Source organism: Salvelinus alpinus, chromosome 36 (assembly GCF_045679555.1).
Source record: "Salvelinus alpinus chromosome 36, SLU_Salpinus.1, whole genome shotgun sequence".
Taxonomy (NCBI): domain Eukaryota; kingdom Metazoa; phylum Chordata; class Actinopteri; order Salmoniformes; family Salmonidae; genus Salvelinus; species Salvelinus alpinus.
Window position 1 is genome coordinate 3122853 of NC_092121.1, and position 17755 is coordinate 3140607.

General features: G+C 40.2%; 2 protein-coding genes across 3 annotated transcripts; one reads left to right on the plus strand and one right to left on the minus strand.

Moving 5' to 3' along the window:
* Nucleotides 1-6019: 6019 nt before the first annotated feature.
* Nucleotides 6020-7176, plus strand: LOC139564833 (interferon alpha-7-like). The gene is made up of 5 exons (XM_071384676.1): nucleotides 6020-6145; nucleotides 6242-6328; nucleotides 6460-6609; nucleotides 6866-6958; nucleotides 7063-7176. The coding sequence occupies exons 1-5, from the start codon at nucleotides 6020-6022 to the stop codon at nucleotides 7174-7176; spliced, it is 570 nt and encodes a 189-aa protein (XP_071240777.1).
* Nucleotides 7177-14959: 7783 nt separating this feature from the next.
* Nucleotides 14960-16651, minus strand: LOC139565217 (interferon alpha-17-like). 2 transcript variants are annotated; one of them, XM_071385382.1, is made up of 6 exons: nucleotides 16469-16651; nucleotides 16228-16373; nucleotides 16051-16137; nucleotides 15770-15919; nucleotides 15420-15512; nucleotides 14960-15315 (listed from the first exon to the last, which is right to left on the minus strand). In XM_071385382.1, the coding sequence occupies exons 2-6, from the start codon at nucleotides 16351-16353 to the stop codon at nucleotides 15208-15210; spliced, it is 564 nt and encodes a 187-aa protein (XP_071241483.1). In that variant the 5' UTR covers nucleotides 16354-16373; nucleotides 16469-16651; the 3' UTR covers nucleotides 14960-15207. The 2 variants fall into 2 exon arrangements, with proteins under 2 accessions (XP_071241483.1, XP_071241482.1); XM_071385381.1 differs by having other exon boundaries at nucleotides 16228-16376; nucleotides 16469-16595.
* Between the last annotated feature and the right edge of the window lie 1104 nt (nucleotides 16652-17755).

Here is a 17755-nt window from a genome sequence, read left to right on the forward strand (position 1 = left end):
CAATCATGCAATGTGCAATGTCAAACAACAATATTATACAAGTATTTATTTATTTATCAAGGTTAATTATTTATTTATGTAGGCCTATTTATGAATGTATTTATTTATCTATTTGAAAATCGTGCCTGTTGTTGCTCTTCATCAAATGTTAAGTTAATAAAGAAATTATACTTTTATTAAATATTGTTAATTTTTATTTATTTATTTATTTTATTTAACCTTTATTTAACCAGGTAGGCAAATTGAGAACACGTTCTCATTTACAATTGCGACCTGGCCAAGATAAAGCAAAGCAGTTCGACACATACAACAACACATAGTTACACATGGAGTAAAACAAACATATAGTCAATAATACAGTGAAAAAAATAAATAAGTCTATATACAATGTGAGCAAGTGAGGTGAGATAAGGGAGGTGAAGGCAAACAAATATATGTATAAATAAATAAAAATATAAAAGGCCATGGAGGCGAAGTGAGTACAACACAGCAAGTAAAATAAAAAATAAAAAATAAAAAATAAAAAATAAATAAAAAAATAAATAAAAAATAAATAAAAATAAAACAATGGAATGGTTGGTTTGCAGTGGAAGAAAGTGCAAAGTAGAGACAGAAATAATGGGGTGCAAAGGAGCAAAATAAATTAATAAATAAATACAGTAGGTAATCTGTAATCTGAGTGCTCATTCTGTATCCAAGTCTGTCGTTGTGTTTTTATGTATTTATTTTTTATTTCACCTTTTTTTAACCAGGTAGGCCAGTTGAGAACAAGTTATCATTTACAACTGCGACATGGCCAAGATAAAGCAAAGCAGTGCGACAAAAACAACAACACAGAGTTACACATAAGCAAATATACAGTCAATAACACAATAGAAAAATGTATGTACATTGTGTGCAAATGTAGAAGAGTAGGGAGATAAGGCAAAAAACAGGCCATAGAGGCGAAAGAATTACAATTACAATTTAGCATTAACACTGGAGTGATAGATGTGCAGATGATGATGTGCAAGTAGAGATCCTGGGGTGACAAAGCGCAAGAGGGTAAGTAATAATATGGGGATGAGGTAGTTGGGTGTGCTATTTATAGATTGGCTATGTACAGGTACAGTGATCGGTAAGCTGCTCTGACAGCTGATGCTTAAAGTTAGAGAGGGAGATATGAGACTCCAGCTTCAGTGATTTTTGCAATTAATTCCACTCATTGGCATACCTGCTGGAGCACGTGCTACGAGTGGGTGTTGCTATGGTGACCAGTGAGCTGACAAAATCCGGGGCTTTACTGGGGCAAAGACTTATAGATGATCTGGAGCCAGTGGGTTTGGCAACGAATATGTAGTGAGGTCCAGCCAACGAGAGCATACAGGTTGCAGTGGTGGATAGTATATGGGGCTTTGGTGACAACACGGATGGCACTGTGATAGACTACATCCAGTTCGCTGAGTAGAGTGTTGGAGGCTATTTTGTAAATGACATCGCCGAAGTCAAGGATTAGTAGGATAGTCAGTTTAGCGAGGGTATGTTTGGCAGCAAAAGTGAAAGAGGCTTTGTTGTGAAATAGGACGCCAATTCTAGATTTCATTTTGGATTGGAGATGCCTAATGTGAGTCTGGAAGGAGAATTAACAGTCTAACCAGACACCTAGGTATTTGTAGTTGTCCACATATTCTAAGTCAGAACCGTCCAGAGTGGTGATGCTAGTCGGGCAGGAGGGTGCGGCAGCAATCGGTTGAAGAGCATGCACTTAGTTTTACTAGCATTTAAAAGCAGTTGGAGGCCACAGAAGGAGTGTTGTATGGCGTTGAAGCTAATTTGGAGGTTTGTTAGCACAGTGTCCAAAGAAGGGACAGATGTCTACAGAATGGTGTCGTCTGCGTAGAGGATGATCAGAGAATCACCAGCAGCAAGAGCGACATCATTGATATATACAGAGAAAACAGTCGGTCCTAGAATTGAACTTTTTGGCAACCACATAGTGGACATTAAGATATGTATTAAACATGCTCAGGAAGTTTTCACACATGGCAGTACAATTAGTCTTATTGCCTACTAATCCATAAAGGAAAGCCATTAAAACAAGTCAAATGTATCTTCTCAAAATGTAGTTATATTCAAATGCATTTTTTCAATGAAGTGTGTTTTATAACTGGACAGGGCTGTCTGTTTTGAACAGTGTACTTTGAGCACCTATACAACTTCCGTTCTAACCATGGAGATACTATTACATTATTAGAATTCCTAATTCTATGTTTCCAACCAATCTATGAAACTGCGTTCCACAATCAATAACGTAATAGGAGCAATATTCGCCGTATCGACTGAAAAGGTGCACAGTGAATTCACTAAACCAAGCCCAGCTCATTTAATCTCTACCATTGTGTTGCTGAGTTGTGATAATGTTTCAGAAAATGTACATTATCTCAGGGGCGTTGGAAGACAACATGTAAGTATGTCCCTCTTACTGTCCTGAATGATCCTACAGCTATTGTATGCAGTAATCATATTCCTATGTACCAGAGTTCTACTGTTAGCACTGAGGTGGTGTACCCTAGCAGGAAGTCAACCATGTGCAGCTCACCCTGCACTAACATAAATAACCCAAGCATGTCTACCTCTGCCAAGCCTCCCAGTAAAGCAAGAAAAACAATCAAGCATCCCAGAAAAGTGTTAAAAATAGCCCATGTTAACTTTGTAGCTTAAGAAATATGGTTAACGAAATCAATAATTTGCTTGTAACAGACAACACTCATACTCTGACAGTCTATGAAACTCACTTAGATAATACCTTTGATGACACAGTGGTAGCAATACATGGTTATAAGATCTACAGAGAAGACAGAAATGCCAAAGGTGGATGTGTGGCTGTTGATTTTCAGAATCACAGTACTGTGAAGCTTAGAGAGGATCTCATATTAAATACTGTTGAAGTAAAATGGCTACAGTTTCATCTGCCTCCCATAAAGCCCATTCTGGTGGGAAGCTGCTATAGACCACCAAGAGCTAACAGTCAGTATCTGGATAACATGTATGAAATGCTTGACAATGTATGTGATATCAATAGAGAGGTATATTTGCCTTGGCAGCAGCTAATAGGGATCCATAACACATAGAAATACAAGCAGTGAGGTAAAATGGCTGAACTTTAGACTTCATTCAACACTATCAGTCTCTCTATTAATAACATCTATTTTTATTTCAAGGATGTGCAATGTAAACGCTGAACAGCCATGTGTTTCAAATTGCAGTGCCTGATTTAAAGAGAGTCTACAGACTAAATGTGTGAGCCAAATGTGGTCTCTGTGAAACACCTATTGAAACAACGGTTCTTCAAAACAACGTTTTTGGTTAACCCTACACAGAATCTGAAAAGTGTGGTGTTCAATGTCCACACTTTGAACATAGTTATATTGAACATGGCCCTCATTTAATAAGACAGAGCCCTTCACCAATATATTATAGAGTTATTTATTTTTCATATTCAATATTTCCTGCTGAATAATTGCTTACTATTATCATGAACTGCATTACTCCAATGTAATTCTTGTCATAGACATGAATAAAAACTGTTCACTTTCATTACGTTTTTCTGATTCATTTCAAAAGAGCAAAATTAAGAATCACCCAATGAAAATTGGGTCTTATTAAGGGAATCATTCAACCTTCTTCACAGTGTTTTCCCTGTACACCAAGTCAGAACCGTAGGATAAAAAAACGTGGCATATAAGCAGACAATGAAAGCTATAATAATATTCGATGATGACTTGTCTTACTCAAGAAAGCAAAAAATAGACCATGTTTGTATGCAGCTTTATTAACTCAATGATTTTTTTTTTTTTACATTTGATATGTGCAACTGATATGTGAAACGTATTAATGCCAAATAACAAGTAAAACAGGCAACAACATAAAAAAGTTAAACAAATGCTAACTTTTTTGTTGTTGTGGTTAAACAGGTGGGGCTCAAAACAGGTGGGGCACACTCAGAAAACCGGTCGCCACTGGGTGGGTTCAAAATCAAATGCTCTCGAATAGAGGATAAATGAATCTGAGCAAATTCTACATCACCACAAATAGGATGCATTTCGCTGCCACAAATCACATATGAAACTGGGAACTTCCAGGCGCGGTTGTGGTGTCGTAGGACGCGTTGGCGCAGCACCTGTTGTGGTTGAGTTGACTGAAAAAATGCATGAATTGTTTGTGCTCCAGGAACACAGCGCATGCGCACGTGAGATCGTGGGAGCGGAGCTTCGCTACAAACTGGTGCAGTTTTAAAAATTCGTCGACACCATGGTCAAGCTGTGACGAAGTCGACTGCAGAGTCAAGCGGTGAGGAAGAAACGGCCTGTTGGACAACCTCATAATCATTATTGGAGACATGTGACATGTTCTTGAGGCTGGCTAATAGATTGATGATATTTTTACTGACTGACTGATTTATTTATATGTGAAGGCTATGTATTTATTTATTTATTTATTTATAACACAATTAAATGATATAATACATGCATCTATTATCATATTGGTTTTTTCATTCATTTATATATTCAGTCATCCATTTATTCATCCATTCAGTCTTTCATGCATTCATTTGTTAATAGGCAATCTACAGTTCAAAACAACACCATAGTGGTCACTCAACCACTATTCTGGTAAATAGATGAGGGATGGGGTTCCAGAAAAGTAACCGCTGTCAGAGAGCTATTGATTCAAGTAATGACCATCCAAGAGATCAACATTATAGTTTCAACTACATTTTCAAGCTATACAGTGTTTGTTTAGATGTATATTGTTTCAAACAATGTCATGAAAAAATACATTTGGGTTCTGTTGAGGTAAGACAGGTGGACTGAGCTCACGAGACCTTTAAAAGTTATATATTCTTCAAGAGTCAATAGGTAGCCTGTGTATCATTCATTTAAAAGTCCAAAATTGGATGTAGCAATCACAGAAACTAAGCATATCCAAGACGATGAGATGTAGCATTATTAGGAATTAAGATTTAGGTATTTTTCTACTAAGCCTACGATAATGTTATCACAAAACGTTAGCACATTGGTTAATTTAATTTCTCGTAAGTAATAAATGGTCAAATGTTAATGTTAGCCTGATTATTCAGATACACACGTCATAAAATGCTGGTTAATTTCTATATAATCTTCAGTTATTATCAACAGTTTAATTCGAATGTTTAGACATGAATGGGATTAAAGACAGAAGATGCAAACAGAACGAGATCATATTAAATTATCATCTCTCACTCCCTCTCTCAAAGACACACGCACGCAGACACACAGAGAGAGTGAGAAACAAACAAATAAGCAAATTTGTGATTAACAAACAAACATGGTAGTAGGCCTTCCCTTAGTCCATAAAAGTGCTATTAGTTTAATTTTGGTGTTGATAAAGACATGAAGAGGTCGACTGCATTCATTGTGAAGTTATGCGCGCTCTCTCTCTCTCTCTCTCTCTCTCTCTCTCTCTCTCTCTCTCTCTCTCTCTCTCTCTCTCTCTCTCTCTCCCTCCCTCTCTCTCTCTTCCCTGTCTCTCTTCCCTGTCTCTCTTCCCTGTCTCTCTTCCCTGTCTCTCTTCCCTGTCTCTCTTAGCAACGTTTGAGCCTTTGAGTTACATTTTTTAAACCTACTTAGGACAATGTGCCTCCTATGAAGGAAAACTCGAAACATGATGAGAGGGAAGTGGAGCACACGAAAAGAGATATCCGGTCTTGCGGTTCACTTGGCAAAACTTTCCCAAATTCATTCATTTCAACTCTTAATTTAGCGAGACACCCTTTCACTTTTTGTACATCCTTTCAATCCTCACTATTTAAGTTAATCCGCAGATATGGATTCAGAACACAAACCACATTCTGACTGGAGGAAATTTGCAATATACTGGCAACAGGTAAGTCAACAACATGCTATCATTTGATCATTGCTTCAGGCTTCAATTAATTATTTTCAGGATTATATTCAACTAACAATGACCATCTTCAGCAGATCATCTAACTACCCTAAGAATGGCAATTCAGACTATCACTTGGATGAGCGCCTTCCTCTGCCTCGTGCAAGTTTTCTCGATGCCCATGCCTTGCCAGCTACAAGGACAGCTGGTGCGAACAACCCACAACCTACTGAGAGACATGGTACATTTTTTAAATTACTTTTGACTTGAGATGTATTATCCAAATACGTTTAACTGAATAGCTCAACGGGAACAATGTGTTTTCTCTTTCTTTCAGGGGGGTCATTTTCCTCTGGAGTGCCTGCAGGAGAATGTCGTCATGTCATTCCCAGCCACCGCATTTGCAACCTCCGGCGCGCCACAGGTAAGGGCACGCGAGCATATCCAAGTGTTCTTTACAACATGAAAGAGTATTTGCAACCGTTAGGATTAGAAAGTAGAAAACTTTAAACTGCCATTTATGTTATTTGAAATTATTGCTGTTGTCCGTTTCAGTTGAGCAGCAGTGGTGCTAAGGCTATTTATGAGACATTGAAGAACATCGACACATTGTTTGGAACTGACGAACTGCCGACAATGTGGGACCAACAGAAGTTGGAGTATTTTCAGAACATTATCTACCGTCAGATTGAAGAGAGCAAATGTGTGAGTACCTACCTATGCCAATACAGATAGCTTAACTGTTTAAGTGTGGTATGGTGACATTTGAATTATTTTCTTCTTGTGTCAGATGATGGGAGTGTGGATACACGTGATTATCTAGTCAGGGCAAAGGCGCAGAATACGTACATTATGAACATCGCGGCTGTCTTAAAATAAAAAGTAGGGTACAAGCAAATACACTACAATGGATGCATTTTAATTATTATTAATCGCCTGGCTCTTTCTTTCTTTCTGGCAGATGATGGGCAGTGTGGATACAAGTGATTATCCCATCAGGGCAGAGGGCCTGAAGACGTACTTTGGGAACATTGCAGCAGTCCTAAAAGAAAAGGTAGAATATAGGTTGAAAACAAATAGACACATTGTTTTGATAATATCTCTACATAGGACAATATTACCCTACATTGCCCTAACAGTTTATTTTTATTTTCACAGAATTTCAGTTACTGCGCCTGGGAAGTGGTTCGAAAAGAACTCCTGTACACCCTAGAATTCATTCTGAAACACAACTCTGATAGCCTTCTGTGGTCCAACAGAACATTAATTTGAACTTGCAGATCTTTTTTACTATTGTGTTTTACAATTGTGCTTGATTGTGCTTAAAAGCCTTCTATTCTACAATCATGCAATGTGCAATGTCAAACAGCAATATTATACAAGTATTTATTTATTTATCAAGATTATTTATTTATGTAGGCCTATTTATGAACGTATTTATTTATCTATTTGAAAATCGTGCCTGTTGTTGCTCTTCATCAAATGTTAAGTTAATAAAAAAATTATACTTTTATTAAATATTGTTAATCTGAGTGCTCATTCTGTATCCAAGTCTGTCGTTGTGTTTTTATGTATTTATTTTTTATTTCACCTTTATTTAACCAGGTAGGCATGTTGAGAACAAGTTATCATTTACAACTGCGACATTGTCAAGATGAAGCAAAACAGTGCGACAAAAACAACAACACAGAGTTACACATAAACAAACGTACAGTCAATAACACATTAGAAACATTTATGTACAGTGTGTGTAAATGTAGAAGAGTAGGGAGGTAAGGCAATAAATAGGCCAAAGGGGAGAAATAATACCTGCCAGAGCACGTGCTACGGTTGGGTGTTCCTATGGTGACCAGTGATCTGAGATAAGGCGGGGCTTTACCTAGCAAATACTTATAGATGACCAAATGTAATTCTTTGCATAGACTTGTATGAAAAATGTTCACTTTCATGACGTTTTTCTGATTAATTTCACAATAGCATAATTAAGAATCACCCATTGAGAATTGGAGCTTATAAAGGGGATCATTCAACCTTATTCACAGTGTTTTCCCTGTACACCAAGTCAGAACCTTAGGATTAAAAAACGGGGCTTATAAACAGACAATGAAAGCTCTTACAATATTCGATGATGACATTTCTCTAAAACAGACTATAGGCTGGCTACATGTGCACCAGAACACATAGGCTAAATTATGAGGGGAAATGGGACAAAATTAGTATTCAAATTTTGTCATCAAAATTTTATGGTGCTTTCAAGACAACTGGGAACAACTGGGAAGAAAAAAAACAAAGTCGAATCATGACGTCAGTAATCTTCATGTCAGAGGTCTGGAAAGAGGCCCGAGTTCCCGACTTGCAGTTCTGAGTTAGATGACCGTTCAAACCCTATTTTCTCAGTCAGAGCTAGTTTGTTTCAGAGATCCGAGTTGTCTTGAACTCACTGAAGTCTGAGATTTCACAGCTCAGAGTTTCCAGTTGTTTTGAACACGGCAGAAGTCGTGCTGGATTGACAGCATGGCCAATGTTGAATATTGATCCTTTTAAGCTTGGAAAAGAGAACCTTAAACCCAGACTTGGACCGCACACCCACAGCCACTGATTCCTTCCAATCCACTCATTGTTGAATTTGCGATTTCCAACTTCTTGTGCAGTGTAGTGTTTGTTTGTGGCTGGCTGGCTGCCACACCACCACAGAAATCATTGAGCTAGGCTAAAACACCTGCATTTTGGAACTGCCTTACTCAAGAAAGCAAAAAAGGGACCATGTTTGTATGCAGCTTTATCAACTCAATGATTGTTGTTATTTTTTAACATTGTTTATAAACTGATATGTGAAACGTATTAATGCCCAAATAACAAGTAAAACAGGCAACAACAAAAAAAGATAATCAAATGTTTAATCTGAACAAATTCTACATCACCACAAATAGGATGCATTTCGCTGCCACAAATCACATATGAAACTGGGAACTTCCAACCGTCGTTGTGGTGTCATGGGACGCGTTGGCAGCGCACCTGCTGTGGTTGAGTTGAGTGAAGAAATAAAATGTATATATATATATATATTTTTTTTTTTGTGCTCTCCAGTGTTATGTTTGTTCCTTATATAATGACAAACCAGGACGTAGGTTTAACTACTTTTAATGAACATATACTTCAGCTAGAAAACTCCATGTTTAGCCATGCAAGGCATTCTTTATCCATCTCCCGCGCCCGCATAGCCTACTGGGTAATGTAGTCTAAATGTTATTAACACATAACAACACATCTTCTTTCCTTTAAAACCTCTCTGGGATAGCGGGACGGTAGCGTCCCACCTGGCCAATAGCCAGGGAAAATGTAGAGCGCCAAATTCAAAACAATTATATAAAATCAAACTTTCATTAAATCACACATATAAGATACCAAATTAAAGCTACACTCGTTGTGAATCCAGCCAACATGTCAGATTTCAAAAAGGATTTTCGGCAAAAGCATAAGATGCTATTATCTGATGATAGCACAATGTCAACAAAGAGAGTGTAGCATATTTCAACCATGCCGGCGCTACTCAAAACGCAGATATAAAATATAAAACATGCATTACCTTTGACGAGATTCTTTTGTTGGCACTCCAATATGTCCCATAAACATCACAAATGGTCCTTTGTTCGATTAATTCCGTCCATATATATCCAAATTGTCCATTTATTTGGCGCCGTTGATCCAGAAAAAAACAGCTTCCAATTTGCGCAAAGTCACTACAAAATATCTCTAAAATTACCTCTAAACTTTGCCAAAACATTTCAAAGTACTTTTGTAATACAACTTAAGGTATTTGTAAACGTTAATAATCGATCAAATTGAAGACGGGTCTATCTGTTTTCATTACAGGAGATCAACAAACAAACGCTACATTTTTTAGTCTTGCGCAACTCTCAATTAGTACACATGACGTTACTCTACTTTCTGATGGCCTTCTTCTTCATTGCACAAATGAATAACCTCAACCTATTTCCTAAGACTGGTGACATCCAGTGGAAGCAGTAGGAACTGAGACCACAGTGATTAGAAATCTTGCTTTCCAATGAAACCTCATTGAACAGACAGTGACTTAAATTGTTTTAGTTTTTTTATGGTTATTCCTCTGGGTTTTGCCTGCTACATAAGTTCTGTTATACTTACAAATATGATTCAAACAGTTTTAGAAACTTCAGAGTGTTTTCTATCCAAATCTACTAATAATATGCATATCTTATATTCTGGGGATGAGTAGAAGGAAGTTGAAATTGGGCACACTATTTTTCCCAAAGTGAAAACTCTGCCCCCATCCTAGAGAAGATTTATTAAAATAACTACTTTTCTATGTAACTACACATGTCACATCACATTTGTTTCCTCAACCTGCATAACATGCAATTTTCAATAACACACATTTCTTTCCCCAAATATTTTTTTCCTTAAAAAAATAATATATATTTTTTTCAACTAAATATAGTCTGTCCAACAATACTCTATTGTGGCTCTATTTCTTTTCACATTAACAAAACATTCAGTCCAGGTGACCCTTTTTTGTCAAAAAAAATAAATATATATACACTGCTCAAAAAAATAAAGGGAACATTTAAACAACACAATGTAACTCCAAGTCAATCACACTTCTGTGAAATCAAACTGTCCACTTAGGAAGCAACACTGATTGACAATAAATTTCACATGCTGTTGTGCAAATGGAATAGACAAAAGGTGGAAATTATAGGCAATTAGCAAGACACCCCCAATAAAGGAGTGATTCTGCAGGGGGTGACCACAGACCGCTTCTCAGTTCCTATGCTTCCTGGCTGATGTTTTGGTCACTTTTGAATGCTGGCGGTGCTTTCACTCTAGTGGTAGCATGAGACGGAGTCTACAACCCACACAAGTGGCTCAGGTAGTGCAGCTCATCCAGGATGGCACATCAATGCGAGCTGTGGCAAGAAGGTTTGCTGTGTCTGTCAGCGTAGTGTCCAGAGCATGGAGGCGCTACCAGGAGACAGGCCAGTACAACAGGAGACGTGGAGGAGGCCGTAGGAGAGCAACAACCCAGCAGCAGGACCGCTACCTCCACCTTTGTGCAAGGAGGAGCACTGCCAGAGCTCTGCAAAATTACCTCCAGCAGGCCACAAATGTGCATGTGTCAGCATATGGTCTCACAAGGGCTCTGAGGATCTCATCTCGGTACCTAATGGCAGTCAGGCTACCTCTGGCGAGCACATGGAGGGCTGTGCGGCCCCCCAAAGAAATGCCACCCCACACCATGACTGACCACCGCCAAACCGGCCATGCTGGAGGATGTTGCAGGCAGCAGAACGTTCTCCACGGCGTCTCCAGACTCTTTCACGTCTGTCACATGTGCTCAGTGTGAACCTGCTTTCATCTGTGAAGAGCACAGGGCGCCAGTGGCGAATTTGCCAATCTTGGTGTTCTCTGGCAAATGCCAAACGTCCTGCACGGTGTTGGGCTGTAAGCACAACCCCCACCTGTGGACGTCGGGCCCTCATACCACCCTCATGGAGTCTGTTTCTGACCGTTTGAGCAGACACATGCACATTTGTGGCCTGCTGGAGGTCATTTTGCAGGGCTCTGGCAGTGCTCCTCCTTGCACAAAGGTGGAGGTAGCTATTCCATTTGCACAACAGCATGTGAAATTTATTGTCAATCAGTGTTGCTTCCTAAGTGGACAGTTTGATTTCACAGAAGTGTGATTGACTTGGAGTTACATTGTGTTGTTTAAGTGTTCCCTTTATTTTTTTGAGCAGTGTATATATTTTTGAGCAATTCTCAATAAGCCTTTCAGGGGCTCTGACAGTCCTTTTTGGTCGTTCTGCTGAAGTGCTTCCTGAAACAGTTGGACAGCGTTCATTGTCAGTCAGGGTGTTCTGACTGAATTGTCCATTTCTAAAGACATTTGATGCTTCAGCAGTATCCTCCTGATGATCCTCAGTCCCTTGTGTGAATGGCTGAAGCCTTAGATCCACTCTGTTTCGTCTCAGTTGTGATCCATGCTCCGTTTGGATCTCATAGTATCGCGATGCAACTTCTCTCTGCACGTGTCCTTGCTGCATCCAGGTTCCTGTAGTGATGTCTCTGAGTCGTACATGATCTCCAGGTTTCAGTTCAGGTAAGTGTCTTGCACTTTTGTCATGTGACCAACAGGGGGTTCTAGGTGAGTTTGGTGCTGACTCACCTGGGGTCACCGAGAAGTGTTCCGCCTGCCCTCTCGACTCCCAGACAGGCTCCCCCAGCACCGGTGTGTCCTCTCCGACCACAGCTGGTGCAGGAGGAGCCTCCTCCTCGGTACCCCTCGGCACGCCCGCCCCTAACTCCATCGGAATGGGAGCGGGAGCGCTAGGTAGTGGAACAGACAGGACTCTCTCCGAACGCCTGCGGGCAGCCAGCAGATTGTCCAGCCGGATAGACATGTCTATTAGTACGTCGAGGGAGAGAGCGGCGTCCCGACACGCTAGCTCCCTGCGGACGTCCTCCCGGAGACTACACCGGTAGTTGTCTATCAGGGCCCTGTCGTTCCACCCAGCCCCAGCGGCTAATGTCCGGAACTCTAACGCGAAATCATGCGCGCTCCTCCTCCTGCCTAAGATGGAATAGTCTCTCACCCGCCACTCGGCCTTCTGTAGGGTGGTCAAATACGGCACGAAAGCGGCGGGTGAATTCTGGATAGTGCTCCTTTGCCGAGTCTGGACCATTCCAGACCGCGTTGGCCCACTCCAGAGCACGACCCGTCAGGCAGGAGACGAGGGCACTCACCCTCTCCTCGTCCGAGGGAGATGGTTTCACGGTAGCCAGGTACAGCTCGAGTTGGAGCAAAAACCCCTGGCACCCAGCCGACGCTCCATCATACTCCCTCTGGAGCCCAAGACGAAGTGTGCCCGAGCCGGATGCGGAGGGAGGAGAAGGTGGAATCGTCAGGGGAACCGGAGGTGAAGAGAGGAGTACACTCCTCTCCCATCGGTCCATTCTCTCCATCATCTGATCCATCGCCAATCCTATCCAATGAAGGACGGTGGTGTGATGAAGGACGCGTTCCTCCATCGATGGAAGGGGGTTGGCAGCTGCTCCTGCTGACTCCATTTGATTGGTGCGGGATTCTGTAACGTTCTGGGTGTAGTGGGTGCGAAGTCAGGCGCAGGAAGCAGAGAGTTCAGTGGTAGTGCTAATGTAATGCACAAAACGGCGAACATAAGCCACCCCACAAAACACAGGGCGCACACATAACAAATGCCCCAAAACCGGGGACTGCAACAGTACAGCAAAACCCACAAAACACGAAACACGTATACCTCAAACGTGCACCCTAGTTACACAAACAATCCCGCACAAATAGCAGGCGGGCCTGCTGGGTAATATAGCCCAACTAATTAACCAAACACAAAACAAGTGAAACCAATAAACAGAAAATGGGAAAAAAGGATCAGTGGCAGCTAGTAGGCCGGTGACGACGACCGCCGAGCGCCACCCGAACAGGAAGGGGAGCCACCTTCATTAGGAATCGTGACACATCTGGCCCTTTGGACACTGTGCTAACAAACCTCCAAACGAGATAGATCACTCCTTCTGTGGCCTCCAACTGCTTTTAATTGCTAGTAAAACTAAGTGCATGCTCTTCAAACGTTTGCTGCCGCACCCTCCTGCCAGACTAGCATCACTACTCTGGACGGTTCTGACTTAGAATATGTGGACAACTAGAAATCCCTAGGTGTCTGGTTAGACTGGAAACTCTCCTTGCAGACTCACATTAAGCATCTCCAATCCAAAATGAAATCTAGAATTGGCTTCCTATTTCACAACAAAGCCTCCATCACTCATGCTGCCAAAACTGACTATCCTACCAGTCCTTGACTTCGGTGATGTTATTTACAAAAAAGCCTCCAACACTCTACTCAGCAAACTGGATGTAGTCTATCACAGTGCCATCCGTTTTGTCACCAAAGCCCCATATTCTACCCACCACTGCGACCTGAATGCTCTCGTTGGCTGGCCCTCACTACATATTCGTCGCCAAACCCACTGGCTCCAGGTCATCTTCAAGTCCTTGCCCCAGTAAAGCCCTGCCTTATCTCAGCTCACTGGTCATTATACAACACCCACCCGTAGCACGTGCTCCAGCAGGTATGCCAATGAGTGGAATTATTTGCAAAAATCACTGAAGCTGGAGTGTCATATCTCCCTCTCTAACTTTAAGAATCAGCTGTCAGAGCAGCTTACCGATCACTGTACCTGTATATAGCCAATCTGTAAATAGCACACCAACTATCTCATTGTAACGTTCGTCGTATGGAGGAAGAGAGGAGGACCAAGGCGCAGCGTGAAAAGTATCCATTTTAATCAAATACGTAAAACAAACAAACAAAATGACGATAAACGAGAAAACCACGAAACAAAACAGTTCTGTCTGGTGCAGACACACAAAGACTGAAGACAACCACCCACAAACCCCAACAGAAAACAGGCTACCTAAATATGGTTCCCAATCAGAGACAATGACTAACACCTGCCTCTGATTGAGAACCATATCAGGCCAAACACAGAAACGGGAAAACTAGACACACAACATAGAATGCCCACTCAGCTTACGTCCTGACCAACACTAAAACAAAGAAAACACAAAAGAACTATGGTCAGAACGTGACACTCATCCCCATATTATTATTTACCCTCTTGCTCTTTTGCACCCCAGTATCTCTACTTGCACATCTATCACTCCAGTGTTAATGCTAAATTGTAATTGTAATTCTTTCGCCTCTATGGCCTGTTTTTTGCCTTATCTTCCTACTCTTCTACATTTGCACACACCGTACATACATTTTTCTATTGTGTTATTGACTGTAAGTTTGTTTATGTGTAACTCTGTGTTGTTGTTTTTGTCGCACTGCTTTGCTTCATCTTGGCCAGGTCGCAGTTGTAAATGATAACTTGTTCTCAACTGGCCTACCTGGTTAAATAAAGGTTAAATAAAAAATAAATACATAAAAACACACCGACAGACTTGGATACAGAATGAGCACTCAGATTAACAATATTTAATAAAAGTATAATTTTTTTATTAACTTAACATTTGATGAAGAGCAACAACAGGCACGATTTTCAAATAGATTAATAAATACATTCATAAATAGGCCTACATAAATAAATAACCTTGATAAATAAATAAATACTTGTATAATATTGCTGTTTGGCATTGCACATTGCATGATTGTAGAATAGAAGGCTTTTAAAATCAAGCACAATTGTAAAACACAATAGTAAAAAAGATCTGCAAGTTCAAATTCATGTTCTGTTGGACCACAGAAGGCTATCAGAGTTGTGTTTCAGAATGAATTCTAGGGTGTACAGGAGTTCTTTTCGAACCACTTCCCAGGCGCAGTAACTGAAATTCTGTGAAAATAAAAATAAACTGTTAGGGCAATGTAGGGTAATATTGTCCTATGTAGAGATATTATCAAAACAATGTGTCTATTTGTTTTCAACCTATATTCTACCTTTTCTGTTAGGACTGCTGCAATGTTCCCAAAGTACGTCTTCAGGCCCTCTGCCCCGATGGGATAATCACTTGTATCCACACTGCCCATCATCTGACAGAAAGAAAGAAAGAGGCAGGCGATGAATAATAATGAAAATGCATCCATTATAGTGTATTTGCTTGTACCCTACTTTTTATTTTAGGACAGCGGCGATGTTCATAAAGTACGTATTCAGCGCCTTTGCCCTGACTAGATAATCACGTGTATCCACACTCCCCATCATCTGACACAAGAAGAAAATAATTCAAATGTCACCATACCACACTTAAACATTTAAACTATCTGTATTGGCATAGGTAGGTACTCACACATTTGCTCTCTTCAGTCTGACGGTAGATAATGTTCTGAAAATACTCCAACTTCTGTTGGTCCCACATCGTCGGCAGCTCGTCGGTTCCAAACAATGTGTCGATGTTCTTCAATGTCTCATAAATAGCCTTAGCACCACTGCTGCTCAACTGAATCGGACAACAGCAATAATTTCAAATAACATAAATGGCAGTTTAAAGTTTTCTATTTTCTAATCCTAACGGATGCAAATACTCTTTCATGCTGTAAAGAACACTTGGATATGCTCGCGTGCCCTTACCTGTGGCGCACCGGAGGTTGCAAATGCGGTGGCTGGGAATGACATGGCGATATTCTCCTGCAGGCACTCTAGAGGAAAATAACCCCCCTGAAAACACATGGTTCACGTTGAGCTATTCAGTTAATTAAACATAGTTGGATAATACATCTCAAGTCAAAAGTAATTTAAAAAATGTACCATGTCTCTCAGTAGGTTGTGGGTTGTTCGCACCAGCTGTCCTTGTAGCTGGCAAGGCATGGGCATCGAGAAAACTTGCACGAGGCAGAGGAAGGCGCTCATCCAAGTGATAGTCTGAATTGCCATTCTTAGGGTAGTTAGATGATCTGCTGAAGATGGTCATTGTTAGTTGAATATAATCCTGAAAATAATTAATTGAAGCCTGAAGCAATGATCAAATGATAGCATGTTGTTGACTTACCTGTTGCCAGTATATTGCAAATTTCCTCCAGTCAGAATGTGGTTTGTGTTCTGATCCATTATCTCCGGATTTCTCTTTTCGTGTGCTCCACTTCCCTCTCATCATGTTTCGAGTTTTCCTTCATAGGAGGCACATTGTCCTAAGTAGGTTTAAAAAATGTAACTCAAAGGCTCAAACGTTGCTAAGAAAGACAGGGAGGAGAGAGAGAGAGAGAGAGAGAGAGAGAGAGAGAGAGAGAGAGAGAGAGAGAGAGAGAGAGAGAGAGAGAGAGAGAGAGAGAGAGAGAGAGAGAGAGAGAGAGAGAGAGAGAGAGAGAGAGAGAGAGAGAATCGATCGCATAACTTTACAATGAATGCAGTAGACCTCTTCATGTCTTTATCAACACCAAAATTAAACTAATAGCACTTTTATGGACTAAGGGAAGGCCTACTACAATGTTTGTTTGTTCATCACAAAACTGCTATTTGCTTATTTGTTTGTTTCTCTCTCGCTCTGTTCGTGCGTGCGTGTGTCTGTGAGAGATGGAGTGAGAGATGATCATTTAATATGATCTCGTTCTGTTTGCATCTTCTGTCTTTAATCCCATTCATGTCTATACATTCGAATTAAACTGTTGATAATAACTGAAGATTATATAGAAATTAATCAGCATTTTATGACGTGTGTATCTGAATAATCAGGGTAAAATTAACATTTGACTATTTATTACTTACGAGAAATTAAATGAACCAATGTGCTAATGTGTTGTGATAACATTATCGTAGGCTTAGTAGAAAAATACCTAAATCCTAATTCCTAATAACACCACATCTCATCGTCTTGGATATGCTTAGTTAAAGGGGCAATTTCTGTGATTGCTACATCCAATTTTGGACTTTTAAATGAATGATACACAGGCTACCTATTGATTCTTGAACAATATATAACTTTTAAAGGCCTCATGAGCTCAGTCCACCTGTCTTACCTCAACAGAACCCAAAATGTACTTTTTTATGACATTGTTTGAAACAATATACATCTAAACAAACACTGTATAGCTTGAAAATGTAGTTGAAACTATAATGTTGATCTCTTGGATGGTCATTACTTGAATCAATAGCTCTCTGACAGCGGTTACTTTTCTGGAACCCCATCCCTCATCTATTTACCAGAATAGTGGTTGAGTGACCACTATGGTGTTGTTTTGAACTGTAGATTGCCTATTAACAAATGAATGCATGAAAGACTGAATGGATGAATAAATGGATGACTGAATATATAAATGAATGAAAAAAACTATATGATAAT